Genomic DNA, 21,405 nt, shown 5'->3' with positions numbered 1-21,405 from the left:
CTCTGCAATTGTAAACAGCTTGCTGGTGTCTGAGAACTGTCGATCTTAAAGAACATTCCAGAATATTAAAAAAAAAAGATCTCTCAAAACAGCTGGATGTCTGCAACACCTGAAAGGGATGGGCAATTTTCTCCTCTTAACGACACCTTCTCCTTTATACGTTTGTCTGACATGAAAAGAGGATGCAAATACCGCCTGGAGCACAGGCGTGAGGTTAATGTTCTGCGGAGACAAAATTATGGTAAATTATTCCCCCGGGTTGATTTTGTGATGGGTGAGGGATGGCAATACAAGCTGGTGTTGATGCTTAACTGCGCTGGAAGGACATGTAAATGCAAGCCAGTTGCTAGGAGACCCAGAGCACAGAGCTAATGGCCACCCAGTGTGCGCAGGGATGTTTTTATCTCGAGCAACCTTGTCTTTCACAGCCAACGATGACATTAAATGAGCAGTCTGTCAAAATTCAGGTGGACCAGGGCTTATTTATGGCTCGCGTCAATCTGGCCGTTCTGTCACCCGCCACCCATTAAGGGGATCATTGAAAGAGAGCAATGTCACATGGTTCCAGGGACCAAGATGCTCCAAGAAAGCTCCGAGTGATTCACTGCAGATTCACTTCCAATACTCTCTCTCGTGAGAGACAGCTGGTCTGTTCGCTGATATTAGCTCCAGGAAGGGTGCAGCAGTGGCTGATGAATGTCAAGCCCCATGAAGATGTGCTTAACGAGGACGTTGAAAAGCAAGCATTTCAGCCATTTGTGGCACTAAAAAAAAAAAAAAAAAAAAAAACACAACACAACACAATTTTATGCTAAACACATGCTTTCTGTGTTTAATTACTATAAAAAATAGAGAGATGCAGAACTCTAGAACTGGAAGGGCTTTGAGAGTTCTTCCAGCGCCCCCAGCTGGTGGGAGACGGAGGCTGAGCCTGCAAGGGCGATGGGCAGCCTGTTCAGAAAGGCATGGCAGGGACATCTATCTTGGTTAACGCTGTCAAGCTTTGCCAAGATCCAGGAGACACTGATTTCAACAGGAGAAAAGAGAACAAAAACAAACCGGAAGACTGAGGGATGAGTACAGTAGGTCTCATTTTACTTAAAAGAAACTGAGTCACTGAGAGGTGTTTTGAGGGATTGGAAACACACAGCTGATTATCATTAGAGTGGGAACACCACCCAGAGTCCCAGGCCAATGCCCTTGTATACAGGAGCACCATCTAATCTTCCTCAGGAGAGTTATTTACGATGTCGAGTTAGCACACTATTATCAATGGCAGCAAATAATAATCTTGGAATGCTTCTGTAATGCTTCACAATGTACAAAACATGTTTATGCACATGGTTTCACTGGAGTCTTACAAACATGGGAAATATTCTTACCAAATGGTACACTTTGTGAAGAGAATGGATCTGCACTGTTACAAAAGTCTAGATCTAATTGCACTAGTTTTCTAGATCCCCATTATAATCCTATTGCCATGCCCCAATCCCCAGGGTGGTATAGAGGACTTGGACAATAGAAGATTAACACCCTAATATGGTTTGGAAAATTTTTGTGTTTGCTCCATTTCAATATTGAATCTCTAAAAATAAAATAAAAAATGTGTGCTTTTCTGCTTATCTATGGAAAATATAAAACTATCATCACTTATAAATTATTTTTGAGAACCTCTCGTGTGCCAGGCCAGACACAGCCATTATGAAGATGCTGTTCTAGGTTTAACTTTGGGAGAACTGGACTTGGGTTCAAGGAGCAGAAGAAATGGAATAAGTGAAAAATCTCTCAGTTCCATTCCCATGCTTTACTGAGCTTCACAATATTTGAAAAGAGGTGAGGCATCCTAAGGAGGACAGCCTCCTCAGGTGACCTTTTCCTTGTCTTGGAACCCACCTGCGGTCCCCCCCCCCCCCCCCATCGGCATCACCTTGTCAGAAAGCTCCTCATTTTGTCCAAGAGCAGAGGACACTCTCCTGGCATGCTGTGACACACTAATAAAAAATTCATTTTTAGCATGGAACATTTTCATTTTGAAGAGCAAGAGGACAGAGGGATTTCTGTCAGGCCTGAGTAGACGGTGTGACATGTGTCCACTGTGTTAACATGGCCTTCTGAGATGGTGATTTGGAGACATGGTCTGAATAATGTAGGCAGGTCTCAAATCTGTTTCATTAGCATTGGTCACAGCACTTCCTATATGTTAGAATGACTTTGATGGGCAATTTAATTAAGCTCTTATTTGTTTTGTAAGCACAAATAATAATCTCTTAGTTTTATCCTCTGCTGCTCAGGTAAATTGGTCAGTAATTGATTTTTTTTTTTTTTTTTAGTACAACACAGATACTTTCTTAATTTTATACATTTCTTCATGATAGTTGACTTTGTTTTCTCTAATTATTCCACAAAGTTTAGATTTATTTATTTATTTTTACAGCTCTGAAATGGAATTGAAATAGCTTCTCTGAGAAAAATTAAAAGTCCTCTGTATAGGTTAAAATGGTAGTGTTTCAAAAAGTTAAAGCAATGCTATTTTATTTCTTTTTGAAATTTTTCTCCTTGAACCTTCATTCAGCCTTCAGGGTTTGTTAACCTAAGGAAAGAAAGTATTGGAGCACCGCAGGACAAACTGGCCATTGGTCAGGTTTTAGTGGCAATGCTGAGTTAGAAATAAAATAGTTGTGAAAATCAGGCATTAAAAAATGGGGATTTTTCTAAATCATGTTATCTTCTTTATATTAGGAATCATGCCTGAAGGATTCAGATGATGGGGTTCCTTCCATAATGCCAAAGGGCAACTCTTCCACCCTGTGGGGGAGGTCACCAAGCTTGCTGACCTAGGGATCAAAAGGAAAGGTCAACGGGGAAGTAAAAGTCCAGAACTGGACCCTTCTAGCCAGGAATACTGGAAGTCGTTAGACATTATGATAGGGGTATAGGTTGATCGAAGGGTTAGATGCTATGCTCTCATCTTTGTACACACATTTCTTCCAGGGTTGCACTTTAGAGAAGCAGTGAAGAGAAGAAGGGACTTAGAGGGAACCTGAGGAGGTCTGAAGACACTGAGATTAGTGATCCAGCATCAGGGAGAATATGGATTCTTTGGAGAAGTCCAGCCTTCTACTTAGGTGCATGCCCATTCTAGTCCTAAAAGGATGGCAAGAAGGCAGCTGCAGAAAGCTGCGGGTTCTTCATGGTTTTTATATAAAATGTGTGTGTGTGTGTGTGTGTGTGTGTGTGTGTGTGTGTGTGGTGGGGGGAGAAACAGAGTTTCTGAGTATACATTGGACTGACATAGTCAAGAGGCTACAGTGTTTATGGATATCAAAATAGGAGGCCAATTGACCAGGATCATGTACTCCAGTGTTGGGATCCAGAAATCTGAGGATAGCCAGATAAAAGAGTCACTCTGCCACGGAGATCAGTGAGGGCCCAGAGGACAATGAGTCTACCTGGGGACCCCCTCTCCCTTATATGAGGTCATATAAGCTGTCCTTCTACCCTTGACTGATATTTTCCTGGGATACATTTCGTCTGGCCACACTGGTTATTGATGGTCTATCTCTTCATTGGCACTGGTTGTTCAATATTACTATTTCCAATTTTGCTTCTATTCATGTCCCATATTTCCAGAAACCATCTTAGAAGGAAAGTCATAACTTTAAAAGGTATGGAATTATATCCAAAGAGACTGAGCATTTATTTAAAGAGACTGTTAAATATTTGGATCAGACTAAAGATATCAGATTGGAATAAGATTAAGTTACCCTTCCTTTATTACTATGGTGGAGAACCCATAAGGGGGATCAAGTCCATTAATTGGATATAAACAAACTATATTAATTTTTGTATTTGATTCAATGAATTGCAACTTTGTGTCAAATACTAGTATACAGAATACTGGAAAGATCTGAGAACTTTCATGAGCACTTAAATTCGTTAGCATTCAAAGGTCTACAAAAGCAAGATTTTTGTCTGTTTGGTGCGCTGCTGTAGCTCCAGTATTCAGAGTAAGTTCCTGGCACATTGTCGGTGCTCGGTAAGTATTTACTGAAGGGATTACAACTATTACATGAGGCAGACTTGCAAAGTGCCCCTAAGAATCCCAATAGAATTGAAAAAAAAAAAAAAAACCCAGTGAATCCCCAGTGTCATCCATCTTAATCCATAGTTGTCAGCTCCCTCTAGGAATATATGTTCCATTTTAGGCACCGAGATTTAAGAGGAGCATTCATTAATAAACTAGAGAGGATCCATAAGGGATCGGGCAAGGCAAAAGAATTCTGGAAACCGCCGGAGCCAGTTTGGCTCAGTGGATAGAGCATTGGCCTGCAGACTGAAAGGTCCAGGATTTGATTCCGGTCAAGGGCATGTACCTTGGTTGCGGGCACATCCCCAATAGGGGGTGTGCAAGAGGCAGCTGATCGATGATTCTCTCTCATTGATGTTTCTAACTCTCTATCCCTCTCCCTTCCTCTCTGTAAAAAATCAATTTTATATATATATAAAAGAATTCTGGAAACCACCCCAAATAAGGAACAGTTGACACTACTTCAGAAAAACATTATTATGAGAGATAGGATGCTATTTCCAAATGTTCGGAAGGCCTTCATCCACGATGAGTTTGAATGATTGTATGATTGTTATGTTCATACTTAGACCCAATGGGCAAATTTTGGCCCAATGTAACAAAGAAACTTCTGATGCTAATTTTCAAATAATGGAATGGATGGCTTTGTGAACCAGGATGTGATAGTTAATTATATATTGATTGTTGTCAAACTAATAAAAAAAGGATCATATTTACATAAGTATTCACGGGAGCTTCATCAGTTTTGCCAGGGCCTCTCTTGATCCTTTGATATTGCACTGATTAGTTATTATATTAGTAATAACATAAAGCAATATCTTTTATCTTTTGAATGACTCTTATTATGAAATTGGATCAGAAAAATTATCTTCCTCAGAAAATAATAAACATTCCATTTCATGAATCTATGAATTGTATAATTGCTGTGAACCTCAATGTTATTAAATATGAAGTGAAAAAAATGTTCCCCATAATTTGCTTTTATTTTTGAAGTTGAATTTTAAAAGACCCCCCATTTTGTGAAATTTGATCTTCATTTTGAGAAGAGTAAATTTTAGTGACCTTTGCACTAATTATCCTCACATAATGCAAAATTCTTGGATGTCTCTGTTTCCTATACTGGGAATGCTTTCTTCCTCTAGTTATGTCAAAAATGGACAAAACATATTAATAAATGCTATATATCTGCTTGAATGACCCAGAGGACTTCAAAGGAAGAGTATCATATTTGCCCCCAAGCATGTGCTCAGGACATTATAAATAATTAATGATTAATTTTTTATACATTCACTCTTTATTTATTCATTTGAGCTAGGTAGACACTAAGGACATGAGAATTATTCACTTCCCTCCCTCATGGAATCTGTAATTCTGTAGTTATTCTGAGTCAACATGTTATCCTTATTAATATGTTCAGCATGGAAATACCTTTTTATTACAAATGTAATATTTGCTCATTGTAGATGAATTCACAAAATAACAAAGAGATAAAGAAGAAATCTGACATAATCTTACCACTGGGAAATAAAAGTCGAAGATATTTAATAATAGATGCTTACAGACTTTCCTTCCTATGTGTCACATATAGTATATATATATTTATACATTTGGTGCATTATATAAATATATATAAATTTTATACATATATACAAATATATATTCCTAAATTATGTAAGTATAGATGTTTTAAAAAGATGTTTGTTCTATACATATTTTATAAATTGCTTATCTCACAGATATTTTAAAATAAATATAGATCTATCTAGTTATTGTGACTGAAGGGTATTCCATTATTTGTATATGCCATAATTTGTTTATCAAATTTTCTATGTTGATCTTTAGATTGCTTCTATTTTTTTACTATTATTAACAATGTAATCATCCACTCATACATTTTTATTTATTTATCCTTTTCTTGCAGGACAAATATGTTATACTATATTAAGCTTGAAATTTTATCTTCTTGAAAACTTAAAAATTAATAATATTAACAAAATATCCCAAACATGGAAAAAACAAGCAATGCTAATGTATATTGTTAGTTGTCAGGATAATGGTTGTCCCTGGAGTCAGGTGTATATTTTGATTGGAAGGAGTTTTATATATATTTGAAGTACAGTAGTCCTCCCTTATCTGAAGTTTCACTTTCCATAGTCTCTGTTGGCCACTGTCTGCAGTGGTCTAAAAGCATTAAATGTAAAATTCCAAAAATAAATCATATGTTTTAAGTTGCTGGCCAATCTAAGTAGCATGCTGAAATCTCCCACCACTCAGCTCCATCCTGCCCAGTGCTTGACTCATCCGTTTGTCCTGAGTATTCACACTGTAGATGATCCCCACCTATTAATCACTTAGTAGTCCTCTCAGTTATCAGATGTACTGAGAGAGCACATTCACATAACTTTTACTACAGTATATTACTACAATTGTTCTATTTTAATATTAGTTGTGTTTATCTGACTGTACCTAATTTATAAATTAAACTTTATCAAAGGTATGTATGTATAGAAACAAAACATCATTTAGTTAGGTTTGGTTCTATCCCATTTCAGGCATCCACTAGGGGTCTTAGGATGTATCTTCTGAAGAGAAGGGGACCGAATTCCATGGGGGAATTGATTTTACTTTTGTAAAAATTTAACAAGCCATAGACTTGACTTGTCACCTTCTACTTTCTTGTATTTATGTTACACATCAATGAAAGAGTTAAAAATTGTGTTATAATTTGCATCCATGTTTTACATCCTTTGGTAAATTCTAAGAATTAAATGCTATTATCACTTTAAGTTTTGACTCTCATCAACAATATATAAAATGTGATTTTTGATTCAAAATTAATACTCATGATCATTTTCTAGTTTCCCATGATTTATACATTTTAAAAAATTGAGTATTTTCCTCTTTAACTTTTTATTTGAAAACATTTCAAATCTAGAGAAAATCTAGAGAAAAAGCTAAGAGAATAATATAGTAGACACCAACTTTACACTTTTTGCTTAAATTTGCTTTCTCTTTCTGTCTCTACACACATACAAATACACACATACACTTTTATATGTATATGTGCTTGTATATGTGTATATTTATTTTTATATTTCTGAACTTTTTGTAAAGCAGTTTTAGACATCAGGACAATTTACCCCTAAAATATCCGTTAAGAATAAGAATATTTTTTAAATAGCCAAATACATTTACCACACCTTTAAAAATGAACAATAATTTCATAGTATCAAGTAATATCTAGTCCATATTCATATTTCCACAATTATTCCAATATGGTCTTTTTTTTAACTGACTAAAAAAAAAAATCCATGATTAAATAAATTCATCCACTCACTGAAAGTAGCTGTTTTGTTTCTTTAGTCTCTCTTTATCTGAAACAGTCCTCAGTCACCAGCACCCCACCGCACTTTCTTTTCTGACATCGAACATTTTCAAGTTCAGGTCACTTGAAACCCCTCTGTTTTCAAGTGTGTGTGACCATGCTCGATTTTGCAAGCTTATATTACAAAAGTATGATAGCTTTTTCAGAAGCACACGTATCAGCAACTGGAACAAATTTATAGTTGGGCTATCGGTGAAACAGAGCAAGACACTGGATCTCCAGTTGGGCACCAGATGTTTTTGCTGAGGGAGGGAGAAGCAGTAAGAGCTTTGAAATCTCACAGGATTACTTTGATCATAGTGACATTTCACCCTCTGAAATGCATCAGGAGGGTTTTCCTTCTTATTGGCATGGTGGTATTATTCAAGAATCAGTTAGTATAGGACCAGTTTTGAAGATCTGAAAATGCAGTGACAGCCAAGAAGGATATTTTGAAGTTTGAAATGATCCCTATATAAATAGAACGGATCAGCATAACTTTGGGATAAAATTAGCCGACACTTTGTGGGCTCTCCAGCATGTGCCTGTTTGCTTGGTGCCGCTCTCCTGATAAATCACAGCAAAGCTTCCAGAGGAAGAGGAAGGATGGACAGCACCGATCTCCCTGTCAGTGCACCCGCAGCTGCCAAGCTAGTTAAGAGAAATTTCCTTGAGGCTCTAAAGTCAAATGACTTCGGAAAATTGAAGGCCATTTTAATCCAAAGGCAAATAGATGTGGACACAGTGTTTGAAGTTGAAGATCAGAATATGGTTTTGGCATCTTATAAACAAGGTAAACATTATAGGTGTAACTGGTACTTAGTAAAAGTTTTAGGTGTAATTGGTAAAATCGATAGAAAATTGAGTTTTTTAATGCGCAGCGTCAGTCACCCACTCTCAATCAACTACTCTTGTTTCTTTAAATATGTATTTTAAAAATATTTCTAATTTAATCTTTTATTTCTTGTTAAAATAGATTGCAACATGGAGATATATATGTACTTAAAAAAAAAAAGAAATTGTGCTCTCCCTTTTTTTCTTTCTCTATCCTTGTACTTGGAATTTGAAATCCTGGCCAATCATTGAATAGAGCGATTTCCTTCTATTTCTAACTTTTCTTTTGCCTATACTGTCATAGAATAAAGAAAACATCTCTAGATTATGGCTAAAGAGACTGCTCAGATGGTATGAGTGGCTTGGGGACAAGCAGAGAAGTCTCTTTTAACACAGCCACTTAAAGATGTGTCATCTCTATGTCCCTCTCTATCAACAAAGTGGATTTTGCCCCCGTTTGGAGAGTTAATGAATGCGTAAGGCTGTGCCTTGATGCATCTTTTTGGTTCTCATCATTTTAATGAGTTTTCAGTTTAGTCAGGAAAGCTGAATCAAAAAAAAAAAAAGTGAACTTTTCCCCTTGAATAATAGATCAAAATTGTAGGTCTACTTAACACAGATTATCTGTGTTCTGAAGAACTAAGGAAAACAAAAAATCAGAACTGATTGTTTTTTAATCCAGGGACTTTCTGAAACTCATGGTTAATGAATCAGAAATAAATTAGAAGAGTACAGCTTCTGATTTCCCAAATCAGCTAGTTATGGGGGAACTTGAGTAGCGAGGCCATCTGGTGAGCAGACTGCAAACAAACACCACGTTCATCATCACTTCTGTTTAATAAAATAGATAAGGTCTTGTATGTGGCATTTAGAGAGAGACACCCATTCTTTGTTCATGTTTAAAATGCATTCCATGCTTATATAAATCATCAGCACCATCAATTTTCAGCAACTAATGTTAAGGGTATATAGTTCTATATAAATTAACTGTACTCTGATTATGAGTTCTGAAGGGTAGAATAGCCGAGGCCAGTTTATAATTAATACTTGCAGGCTTTATAATCAATTAACATTGCTATTTGATTGGAAGATAAAAATGAGGTCTGTTTTTAAAAAAGGAGTTGATAGATAGGGGGTTCTGTTACACAGAAAGAGAGGATACTATAAAACGAGGTTACTTACATCACATGAGTTTGTTCCGTGAAAGACGATCTGAATGCTCAATACATGTTTAAGGGTTGTGTTTTTTTTAAAATTTACATTAGGGCCCAATGTAAAATAACTTAAGTCTAAGTCAGTGGGTAATTTGCCTGACCCTGAGTTGTGAAGACTGCCTTTTCTCATCTCCCGAGTATGCGGAGCTTCTGAGGTTGTGAGAAAGGAAGTTTTAGGGGCAAGCTCCAGGGAAGAACGGTGCTGTTCCTCTTGCTTCCAAAGGTGTCACCCCCCCTAAATGAGAAGAATTTTAAATCCTTTCTGTCACTCTGCGCCGACTCCTGCGGTTCTCACAGAGCAAACATTTTCATTCATGCTAATGGGTATTTTCATAGTGTTAGGACTATGTGATGTGGCTTTCAATTAGGGAGACAGCAAATTACACCCTCTGGGAAAGGAAAGGAGCAGTTCTGTTCTTATGCACGCCAGATGGATGTATGCACAGAAATAATAGAATTTATGGTCATATCTTCAGGGTTGATGCAGGAAATTGTATGTGTCTGTATTTCTATAGAAAGTAATACACTCACTCTCTGTTTGATATGAATATGGGTATGAGACTAATGCAATCTGAAACCTGAATTAAAGCCTCCTTTTTCTCCAAAGTTTCCTCAAACTTTTTCACACCTCTTCCAGCCTAATTATCAGATCTTTTAATATTTTAGTCATGGTGGAAGTGATAAATAGAATCCCAGTTGCTAGCCAAGAAAAATAGACCTAAGTGGTTATATCAATTTCTTAAAGCCACAGAGGAATTCCTAGGGAACAGCTGAGCAGGCTACACTGGTCGGTTAGTTAGTTAGTTAGTTAGTTAGTTAGTTAGTGTGAGTTAGCTCCTTTCTGAATAATTCTAATGAGACCTTTTTCTGTGCAAGATTCAAGTTTGTGAGGCTTTATTAAATCACAGGAGACTTTTGGATGTGGAATTGTTATGCACTAGTTTTTGACCTTTTTAAAGCTCTATGCAGAAAAGTACACAAATCATAAGAGTGCAGCCAAATTAATTTTTATAAAATAAACAATCCTATGTTTCCAGCATCCAGGTGAAGAAGCTGAACATGGCTTGTTTACTTTTAAAGTGTGAGAATTTTCCTTCAGGCTTGTCATTTTTTTTCTTACTAAGCAAGACAATGTGTAAAACGTATAACAGATACCATGCTATCTCTAAATTTGCTTGTGTCATTAATAATATAATCTATGTTCAATATCCAATTGTCCCGGGGAAAATCAACCAGGGCACAATTAATCCCAAACCATGTTTCTTTCTTTTAGGATGTATAGCACTTTTCACAGGATTTCTAAGAGTGATCACATTTTCCCTCTAAAGATAGTATGTCTAAAGCCAGTATGAAAATTAATTTCATTAATAACATTGAGGTTATAATTTTTGGAAAGGTAACCCTAAATTCCATTGGCAAAGAAATCAACTTGGGATGTGAACGTTGTTCCCCCAAATCCACAATCCAATTGGTATACCAGCAATCAAAAGTTGACCTCCTGCACAAATATAGAACACAGCATCTGAAAATGCACTTCTCTTCCCTGTGTGACAGAGAACAGACTTAGAGGCCAGCGTCCAGAACTCAGGCTCACCCTGTGGGATCTGCCTAGCCCCAGAGCCTGCTCATGATTCTTAAGGTTAGATCTCATCTTATTGGGTCAAGTTATTTTTAAATAACTCATAATCCAATCTTCAGATAAAGTCATGTTTTATGAATTTGAAAAACTTCTCTCCCACTTTGTAAAGCAAACATCAAAAAACATTTCGGTTGGCATTTGAGGTATGTCCTGGAGAAGGGCAGAGATATGGGTCTTAAAAGCAAACACCAGGAAGCAAAATGACATCTCCCAGATGATCACTTTAAAATGGGGAGAAAAAGTTAAACAAGCGAACAACTTTTTAACTTCTAAATGCAATAAATAGCTGCCTCGCCCAGTGAGGTCAATGATATAAAGTTTATTATATGCCAAGAACACAGTATACAGGGCACAAGCCAGGTCTCTAAGAAAACTCAGAGCTGTTTCTCAGAATAGCGGAAGCATGAACATCCATAAAACTGTTTCCAAGGGTTCTACCAACTACACATCTCAATTTTCCTTCAGATGTCTCAGTCCTGGCTTATACGTGATCAGGGCAGAATATCATCCGTAGCTCTTTGGGGTGAAATTCCCTGGTTAGCAAGGTTAACCAGAGTCCTTTTATTAATCAGTGTAATGCAGTTAAGTCCTCTGTTTATGGCCTCGGCCACAGGTTCTTTGGTCGGTGGTGGTATTTTTAATTAAAATAACCAATGAGTGATTTCACTGGAAATCTTTCTGGCGGGTACTCTATCTACTTTACTAAGTAGCACCTGCCATCCAGATATCTCAAATGCTCTTATTTCCACTCTCTTCATGAATAATCTCTTTTCCACCTAATTTTCCTCTTAAGCTGGAGAAATTCACTCTCCAGCTCTCCTAAGACCCTCATGGGGTTCTCTTCTATTCCTTGGTGTTCAATTTTTTTTTTTTTCTTTTCAATTTTACTTGTCAAGCTTGCTTTTTTCCCTTCTCTCTCTCCTGGGAAAACTCTGAAAAGTACCCCCCAAATATTAGCTGTTAGCAAATAGCCAAGACTTGTGCTTGCAGTCTCTAATCCTTCGGGACTGTGTAAATACATGGACACAGTTGGAGCAAATGTCTGCTAATCCAGGCGCGAGCAAGGCGTGTAATCTCTGGCTGTGACAGCGGAGGCTTCTCGGGTGTGGGCCCTTCGAACTCAGTTAACATCGAGCTGGTAACTGTCGCAGAGCGCGGGCTTAGCCGAAGGTTTCCCCGAGGTTGGGGTGCATGCCTCCCCCAAATCTTGCAGCAGGACCAAGTCTTCTTCTTGAGGAGGGCTGAACCCTCCGCTCCATGCCAGGGTTCCTGAGCCTGGGGCCTACCCAGCTACGCCTGCAGCTCTCTTTGGTTTCTGATTTAAACTAAACACACATGGGTTAGTCTGCACATTTTTTTTGGTGAGGGAAGGGTGTCCAAATTATAACATTCCTTCCTCTTACAAGTGATCTGCCTCTTACAAGTGACATTGGTTTAGAAGTGAACTGAATGTCGCCTTCAGACTATCGAAGGCTAGTTAAGGTTTGGGGAAACCAGAATGTGAGTTGGCCTCTGTTTGTTACTTACTCAAACACTTGGACTTTATGCAACTGAATCCATACAAGGTGTTATCCTAGTCCCTGGCCTGTGTTAGCTCAGTGGTTAGAGTGTTGGCCTGCGTACTGAAGGGTCTCGGGTTTGATTCCCAGTGAAGGGGGCACATACCTGGGTTGCGGGTTAGATCCCCAGCCCTGGATGAGATGTGTGTGAGAGGCAACCAATCCATGTCTGTTTCACACTGATGTTTCTCTCTCCCCTTCCCTCCTTCCTTTTCACTCTATCTTAAAAAAAAAAAAAAAAAAAATCCAACGAGGAATAAGTAAAAAAAAGAAGGAAAAAAAAAAAGATATTATCCTATTTGTAAAGTGGAGGCTCTGTCAAGACCCTCTCTAAATCCTGTGCATGCTGATAATCTCTGAGATTAAGAAGGGGAATTACAGGCCCGGATAATGTGTCCTGGCCGGGGGAAGGTAAAACTTATTGGACACGTTAAGTCCACACGGCCATGGCCTGGGCTGGAAGTTCCCAGTGGGACTTTTGCAGAGGAGAAGGAACCTGTGCCCGCATGTCCTCAGTTAAGCTCCTTGCTCAAGCTGAGGTCTCCCGCCAGGAGCAGCCGTTGCACCGTCGGCAGACCCAGGGCCAGCGTGTGTGTGTGTGTGTGTGTGTGTGTGTGTGTGTGTGTGTGGTAGACATATGGGGGAGGCAGCAGCTTCTTCACTGCCCCCAACGGCTTTGCTCCCCGGTTCTGCTCCACCCGGACCTTCCTGCCGTCTGAGGACCTATCTTTCCAAGACAAACGCTAAACATGAATCACACTCTAGGCTCTGAAGCCCTGGGACCATGCTGCTGTGGAAACAAGGGAGGGAGTAAGATATGACTCTGCCTGGTTCACTCTGTTTCTCTCAGGCTGTGCCTGTGGGGGATGGCGTGTTGGAGGACAAAGGCAGATCTCTTGACCTAGCAGCATGGACACCAGTATGTTCATAGGTGCTTCATGTTTGTGGGTTTTTGAACATGGCTTTGCCTCAGGTTTGCTCCTCAGGGAGGGCAGGTGTCGTGGTGGAAAGGACACGGTTGTACACAGTGACCTGTGGCCTCAGCCTCATTTTAAGTTGGTGATTGTATTTGGGTGACCTCTTGGGTATGGGCTGCTGCTGTCTCTGCAGCAGGCTTTTCTGCTATGCTCAGAGTTGAATTATCCAGAACACCCTCCCCTCACACCACCACCAAAGTTCTGCAACCCAGCACCAAGCCACACCTCAGGAGGCCTTGATGGTCTCCACCAGTCTGACCTCTTCCTATTTCCCCCACCTAGGGGCACCACCCACCTGCACTCATCCCCATCTAGGGGAGATACACTGTTCCATGCAGGGGGTCAGCTGAATTCCAGGACCTAAGGCTGTCCCAGCCCAATGTACTGCTTGATTATTATAGGAGACGAAGATGCAGCTGACTGAGAGGCCAAGGATGATGGATGCATGCAATAAATGGGCAGGATAGAGTCTCTAGGTGCTACTGGGAATTTAAGAGGCAGAAAGAAATCAACAAGCAAAGGCATTTCCAAATCAGAGATGTGACATGTTATAGATGAATCTGGGATCTTCTTTCCCGTGATTTGTGAAGCAGGCTTGGTGCTAAACCTATTCTGCCTCCACGGAGACAAAGACAGATGGGAACCCTGCATTGCAGATATCCCGAGTTCATTAGTGGGGACCGAGGCAGGAGACGTATGGCTTCAGCAGTCTGAGAAAGTGGCAGTTTTCTCATCTGGAAAATGAAAGACTTGGACTGGATAATCTTCCCTCCAGCGCGAACATTCTGTGTGTCTTTGATTTTACATCAAAATGGTGTTTTCTTAATCAGCTCTCTGCTGCTGCCTTTCGGGGATCATTTTTCTTCCCATTGCAGAAGCAGGCATGAATTCCCAATCAGCGGCCGCATAGAGCTGTCTAATCTTTGCTGCTAATCGGCAGGCAAAACACACCCAAGGTTTCAGATCTGGAACCAGCTTCTTTCCAAGACAGTCAGAAAAGACTGCCTTTGCAAATTGCTTGTTGAGGAAGTTTGAGCATGAAAATGACTGATAGAGCATTAATGTTAAACATGATTCACTCATTATCAAAAGTAGGTTGCAAACAACTCTGTTTTGGAACACAGATGCAATGTACACAGTTACATAAAGATGTATAAATGGGTGTATACACATAGATTATGTGTGCATATTTATTTACACACACACACAGGACTGGCATTCTCCAGCTATCTGATACTATTTGTCTCTGCCAGGGAAAGTCCGTATCACCAAATGCTCTCCCTTCTCAGCGACAATAATCTCAAATTAGTATCTTAGAACTGAATTCTCTTTGTTGTATACAGATTTCTACCCAAATTCAGATAATCCTAAGAGGGCCACACTTTAAACCATCCTCAGTTAATTATACCTTAGTGTGAATTAGATTTGTATTTCTTTTTAAAGAGCAGATTTAGATCATGGAAGATTTGGGAAGAAGAGAAAGTAAAATTCTGGTGGGATGAAAAAGAGATTAAAGCCGAGACCGGTTTGGCTCAATGGATAGAGCGTCGGCTTGGGGACTGAAGGGTCCCGGATTCCATTCTGGTCAAGGGCATGTACCTTGGTTGTGGGCATATCCCCAGTAGGAGGTGTGCAGGAGGCAGCTGATCGATGACTCTCTCTCATCGATGTTTCTAACTCTCTGTCTCTCTCCCTTCCTTTCTGTACAAAAATCAATAAAATATATTTAAAAAAAAAGAAAAAAGAAAAAGAGATTAAAGTGTGTGTGTATAAATAAATATGCACACATGCGTGTGCACACACACACATGTGCGTTAGAAGGTGGGCTGCAGAAAAATAAACTTTGGTTTGGGTTCCTTCATTACTTCAGAATTAATGAGCATTATGCATGACCCTATAAATGGCCTCTCTAAACTAAATTATTTCTCCCCTCTGGATAGGGGACAATAATTTATTTTTATAAATAAGAATACATATATGGGAGTGGGGTGGGGAGGGGGCAATGATAAGATATGTACACTTATGATATCTTAATAAAAAAATTAAAAAAGAATACATTCACAGAGCACTAAATGTAAAAGCTCAAAGAGGGCATTAAAGGACAAGGAAATCAATGGCCTAGTTCCTGATCCCCAGTTCTTAGAGATCACCACTGTACCTTGTTCTAGGTGTTTATAAATACACACACATATGATGGTATATTATACACACTGTTTAGGTCTCTCTCTCTCTCTCTCTCTCTCTCTCTCTCTCTCTCTCTCTCTCTCTCTATACTGTATCTTGAGATTTTTCCACATCAGTAAACACAGAAGTACCCCCTTCTTTGTAATGGCTCCGTAGTATTAGATTGTATGGTTGTACCATAACTTATGGGCACTGAAGTTGTTTGTAATCCTTTGCCATAAAGAACAATGCTGTTGCTGGGACCGGTTTGGCTCAGTGGATAGAGTGTTGGCCTGCAGATGAAAGGTCCCAGGTTTAATTCCAGTCAAGGGCATGTACCTTGGTTGTGGGCACATCCCCAGTAGGGGGTGTGCAAGAGGCAGCTGATGGATGATTCTCTCTCATCAATGTTTCTATTAATAACTCTCTATCCCTCTCTCTTCATCTCTGTGAAAAATCAATAAAATATATTTAACAAAAAGAAAAAAAGAACAATGCTGTTGTGTGGTGCACATGGTAGTGTGTATTTTTGACCATAGGCCAGGCGGCCAAGATTCATAACTTCTGGGAACTTCATACCCTTCACAAAGAGTTCCACATTTCACACTTGAGTGATTATACTTGTAGGATAAATACCCAGGAGGAACACATATGTAGTGTTTTTCACTGAAATTAGAGAATTTAATACCTGATCCCCTAGTCTTCATCCTCTGACTGCACCCAGATGCTCAGAAATATCACATATTCTAGATTTATTCTGATCTCATTCTAATCAGGGAAGAATACAATTTTATTTCACTTGTTCTGGGCCCTACACTTTCATTTATGAAACTTATGATTGGATTAACTTTTTGGCAGCTCCATCCCCAGTTGGCTCATTTTGAGATTACTGTTAACTCAAATCCACAGGCCTTCTCTCAAATAAATTACTATTAAATCATATTCTGCTTACCTAGTATGTGTATAGTGGAATTTTTATAACCTGAAAGCAAACTTTTGATTTATCCATGTTTAACTGTATTTTGAGCCATGGCTGGGTAGCTTAGTAGGTTAGAGCATCATCCCAATAAGCAGGTTCAATTTCTGGTCTGGGAACACACAAGAATCAACCAATATATGCATAAATAAATGGAACAAATTGATGTTCTTCTCTCCCGATTTGCCTTTCTCTTCTCTCTCTCTTTCTCTCCCTCTCTCTCATCAACAAAAGAATTTCAAAAATGCATTTTGTTGCTTCAGCCCTAGACTCTCTTCTATGCTATTGAACTATCTCTGCATCTTCATCCTGCCATCTACATTTCATCTTTCTGTACCTATTTTCTTTTTTAAATCTATTTTTAATTGATTTTTTACAGAGAGGAAGGGAGAGGATAGAGAGCTAGAAACATCGATCAGTTGTCTCCTGCACGCCCCCTACTGGGGATGTGCCCGCAACCAAGGTACATGCCCTTGACCGGGATCGAACCCAGGACCCTTCGGTCTGCAGGCCGATGCTCTATCCACTGAGCCAAACAGGTCAGGGCTTTTTGTACCTATTTTCATTCCCCACTCATAGTGAGCTTAATGCCATGGCTCTAGGTATTAACACTGAAAGAAGATTCATAAAGTTATTTTTGTTATAGCTTGTCAAATATGGCAATTGTTGGAGCCTTGGATAAAAAGAACTAGCCCAGTGTTCAGAAGTCAGAGGTTAGAGAAGGGAAAGGAGAGAGAAAAAACATTTCCAACTAATGAGAAAAATTTACCTAAGATCTCACTTCTAGGAATAACTATGCTTCTCCTGACCAATTACTATATATATAGTTTGTGGGCATAGTTAATTGCATAGCATAGGTTTTCCTGTTTATTTCCTGCCAGGAAGTTCAAAGGCAAACTGATAGTGCAGTTCTAGTGTGTAGATATGGTGTGAATTTTGTGTACCTATCTTACCCTTGACCTCTTTTTATTTCCTACCTTATTTTTTTGCACTTATTTTCTAGGTTATTAAAAAATTTAGTGTAAAATTTGTGAGTTTCCTTAAATTCTTCTTTGGAAAAAGGTATTGTATAAACTGACAAACAGGCAAATAAAATCTTGGTATGACAAATTTTGTAAAGACATCAAATATATTCACATCTTAGATTGACAACAACAGTAACAACTATTTGAAAAAGAGCTGTGATGGAATAAAAATTTTAAGCTTGTAATTAAATCTTTGACATCATTCAAGACAATAATGGGGATCTTAACAATTCTTAAATACTAGGGGCCCAGTGCATGAATTCATGCACCCTGAAAGGAACTGTGGGCTGAGAGGCAGCAGTGGGCACAGAGGTGGGTCTTGACCCATCTGCCTCACCCTTGCCTGGTTCCTCCCTCCATGGCCCTGGTCTCCTGTCTGCTGGCAAACCTGCTCCTGCTGCTTCCACTCCCATGCACTGACAGTGCTGGCCCCACTTGCACCTGCTGATGGTGTGGAGTGATTGGGGCCGAAACCAGCAGCAGGTACAAGCGGGGCCAGTGCCGTCAATGGGTGTGAGCAATATCTGCTGCCCCGATTGCCCCTCAGGAGCAGGGGAAGGTGAAGAAGCCCTCAGGGGTGATTGGGGCCAGCAGCTGCCATTCATACCCACTGATGGTGCTGAGTGAGCATGGCTGGTGCTGGGCACCAGCAGCGTGTGTGAGTGGTGTCTCCAGTGCCAGCAGAAGGTGCCAACACTGGCATTGGCAGCAAGTGTGAATGCCCAGCAGCACCATAGCATGCATGAGCAAATAATTTTTAGTAACTATCCTGCCTTGGTCTGGCCCCCCTGGTCACCTGCTACACCATCTCATCAGAGCTGATCCCGCCATGTTCCATGCTCTGCCACCTGCTGCCAAAGCCCACCATGTTCCCATGTGCCCCCTGATGGTCAGCGCATGTTATAACCACTAGTTGTTTGGTTGTTCAATTGTTCTACTGTTTGGTCTATTTGCATATTAAGGTGATACACACACACACACACACACACACACACACACACACACACACATAGATGAGTCTTGTGTAACTTACCATATAAAATAAAATGCAATTACAAAAATGAAAGTCTCAAACTCAAGTGCCTGGGAGAGCCAAGAAAGTAAAGTAAGTATTGATAAAAGAACAAACTAATAGAGGCTGGTAGAAATAGTAAGTACTCAAGAGCACCTGTCCCCCTTTGTACATCCAAATATGACACTTAACTAAACATTTGTAAACCCATTAGTTACTAGTTTACAACTTCTGAATTATCTTCCTGCCCCAGTTTTATAAATGTGACCAAAGTAAAATACTCTAAAAGTCCTCATAAAACATGGGGAAGTCCTAGGCCAAGAAGCTAAATTTTCTTTCTCTTTCTTTTTCAGGTTATTGGTTGCCTAGTTATAAGTTAAAGTCCTCTTGGGCAACAGGCCTGCATCTCTCTGTCTTGTTTGGTCACGTGGAATGTCTTTTGGTGCTACTGGACCACAATGCTACAATCAACTGTAGACCTAATGGGAAAACCCCTCTTCATGTGGCTTGTGAAATGGCCAACTTGGATTGTGTTAAGATCCTTTGTGACCATGGAGCAAAGCTCAATAGCTACTCCTTAAGTGGACACACAGCTTTGCACTTTTGTACAACTCCAAGCTCCATTCTGTGTGCCAAGCAATTGGTTTGGAGAGGTAAGCCTTTCTGGGTGGCTGACATTGTCATCTATTTTCACATTCATGGGCTTGAAACTTGGTGATCCTGTCTTATCTCAGACAATGTAGTAGGTATATTCATACATTAAGCATTAGTCAGGGGCCCCTAAAAATAGATAGATAGATAGATAGATAGATAGATAGATAGATAGATAGATAGACAGACAGATAATGTTATGTTGGTGCAGGCCATTCAGTGATGATCTCATTGGAATCATGTTTTTTGTTTGTTTTTTTAATTGTTGGAGGCTTATTAACTTACACAAGTATTTATTTAGCTCCTATGATGTATCAGGTAATGTGCTAAGTAAGTGAAAAAGAAAAAAAATAGTTTCTGCCTTTAAGGAGCTTATATTCTAGTAGGTGAGATAAATGTTATAAAAATAAATTCATAAATATTAAATTATCAATTGGGAAAAGAGCAACATAGGCACTATGAAAGAAAATGTCATGCAGGAACTATTACAAAATGTTTAAGACTTTTCTAAAGATATGATATGTAAACTGAACCTTTTATAATGGGAAATAGCTAGCCATTAAAAGGTTAGAGCATCCTTCCAATACCCCACTGTTGCAGGTTTGATCCTTGATCAGGAAAACATATGAGAATCAACCAATGAATGCATGGATAGGTGGAACAACAAATTGATGTTTGTCTCTTCCCTGCTCCCTCAAGTCAATCAATAAAAATGTTTAAAAAAATTAATTGGTTAAATATGTATGGTTCTATATATGTATGGTTTGGTATACAAAATAGATATACAAACTTTAATGGAGATAGCTCAAGTTTAAAACTGAAATATATTTTAATAAACACTGCATTATTATTTAAACTTTATAGATAGATAGATAGATAGATAGATAGATAATGTTTTCTGGATAATGCTCCACCGACTTGATCGCTGTAGATTTATACTAATTTTCAAAATCATTTCTAATCTAGGAATGACTCCTCCAAAATTAGTTTGGAACATGAGAAGTTTCAGATCTCTTTGACATCAAAGTGACTAAGTAAAAAATGCACTTGACATAAAAATATGGATTTCAGAAAAGAGCTCTGGACTAAAGCTGTCAGTGTAGAAATTATTGGCCTATAGACCATATTTGAAGCTAAAGAAATCAATGAAATCACCTAGATCAAGTAGGGGTGTCGAACTCAATCAGAGAAGGGGCCAAAATCTAAAATCCAGCCTAAATCGCGAGCCGAATGGTTTACTGAACAGTCATAAACTGTCATTGTGATGGAAACGCAGCGGAGTGCAGTGATGACAGTGCGGTGCGGGCCACATTGCAAGGCCTGGCGGGACGGATTTGGCCCGCGGGCCTTGTGTTTGACACATGTGCTGTAGAGAGTGAAAAGAGAACCTAGGGTCAAACTCTGATAAATTCTTATATTTAAATGTTATGGAATGGAGAGAAGCCAAGAAATGAGTGTAAAGGGGATTGGTAAATAAACTTGAGAAAGCACAAGAATATTTTGGCATCACAGAGACTAATAAAGAGGCAAGTCAAGAAGGAGAGAGTGGTCAGCTGTACTGATAACTATTTAGAGGTTTAATTAGATGTTCATTAAATTAAGTGACAGAGTTATCACTGACAAAAATAGTTTTAATGAAATGGTGGGTATTAAAGCCAGATTAGAATGATATAAGGTGTAAATGGGAGGTTAGAAACTAGAGATGGCATATGTTAATAATTGTTACAAGAAGCTTGGCTGCAAAAGTGAGCATAAGAATAGAATGATTGCCCTAGCCAGTGTGTGGCTTAGTTGGTGGGAGTGTTGTCCAATACACCAAAAAGTGGCAGATTCAGTTCCTGGTTAGGGCACATACCCAGGCTGTGGGTTTGATTCCCAGTCAGGGTGCATGTGGGAAGCAACCA

The 21,405-nt window shown here is 39.2% G+C and overlaps 1 protein-coding gene and 1 long non-coding RNA gene across 2 annotated transcripts in view; one reads left to right on the top strand and one right to left on the bottom strand.

Moving 5' to 3' along the window:
* Positions 1–983: 983 nt before the first annotated feature.
* LOC123651960 lies at positions 984–21,398 on the bottom strand. The gene is made up of 3 exons (XR_006740974.1): positions 21,316–21,398; positions 8,565–8,575; positions 984–993 (listed from the first exon to the last, which is right to left on the bottom strand). It is a non-coding gene; the product is annotated as an uncharacterized LOC123651960 (long non-coding RNA).
* Positions 7,918–21,405, top strand: part of ASB4 (ankyrin repeat and SOCS box containing 4) — a 53,973-nt gene continuing 40,485 nt past the window's right edge. Inside the window, exons 1-2 of the mRNA XM_036429377.2 lie at positions 7,918–8,244; positions 19,204–19,503. Of these exons, the coding sequence (XP_036285270.1) occupies positions 8,058–8,244; positions 19,204–19,503 (487 nt within the window). The 5' untranslated portion in view covers positions 7,918–8,057. The remainder of the gene's footprint in view (positions 8,245–19,203; positions 19,504–21,405) is intronic.

The sequence above is a fragment of the Pipistrellus kuhlii genome, unplaced genomic scaffold, assembly GCF_014108245.1.
Source record: "Pipistrellus kuhlii isolate mPipKuh1 unplaced genomic scaffold, mPipKuh1.p scaffold_m20_p_10, whole genome shotgun sequence".
Taxonomy (NCBI): domain Eukaryota; kingdom Metazoa; phylum Chordata; class Mammalia; order Chiroptera; family Vespertilionidae; genus Pipistrellus; species Pipistrellus kuhlii.
This window is presented reverse-complemented; position numbering and strand designations above follow the sequence as displayed.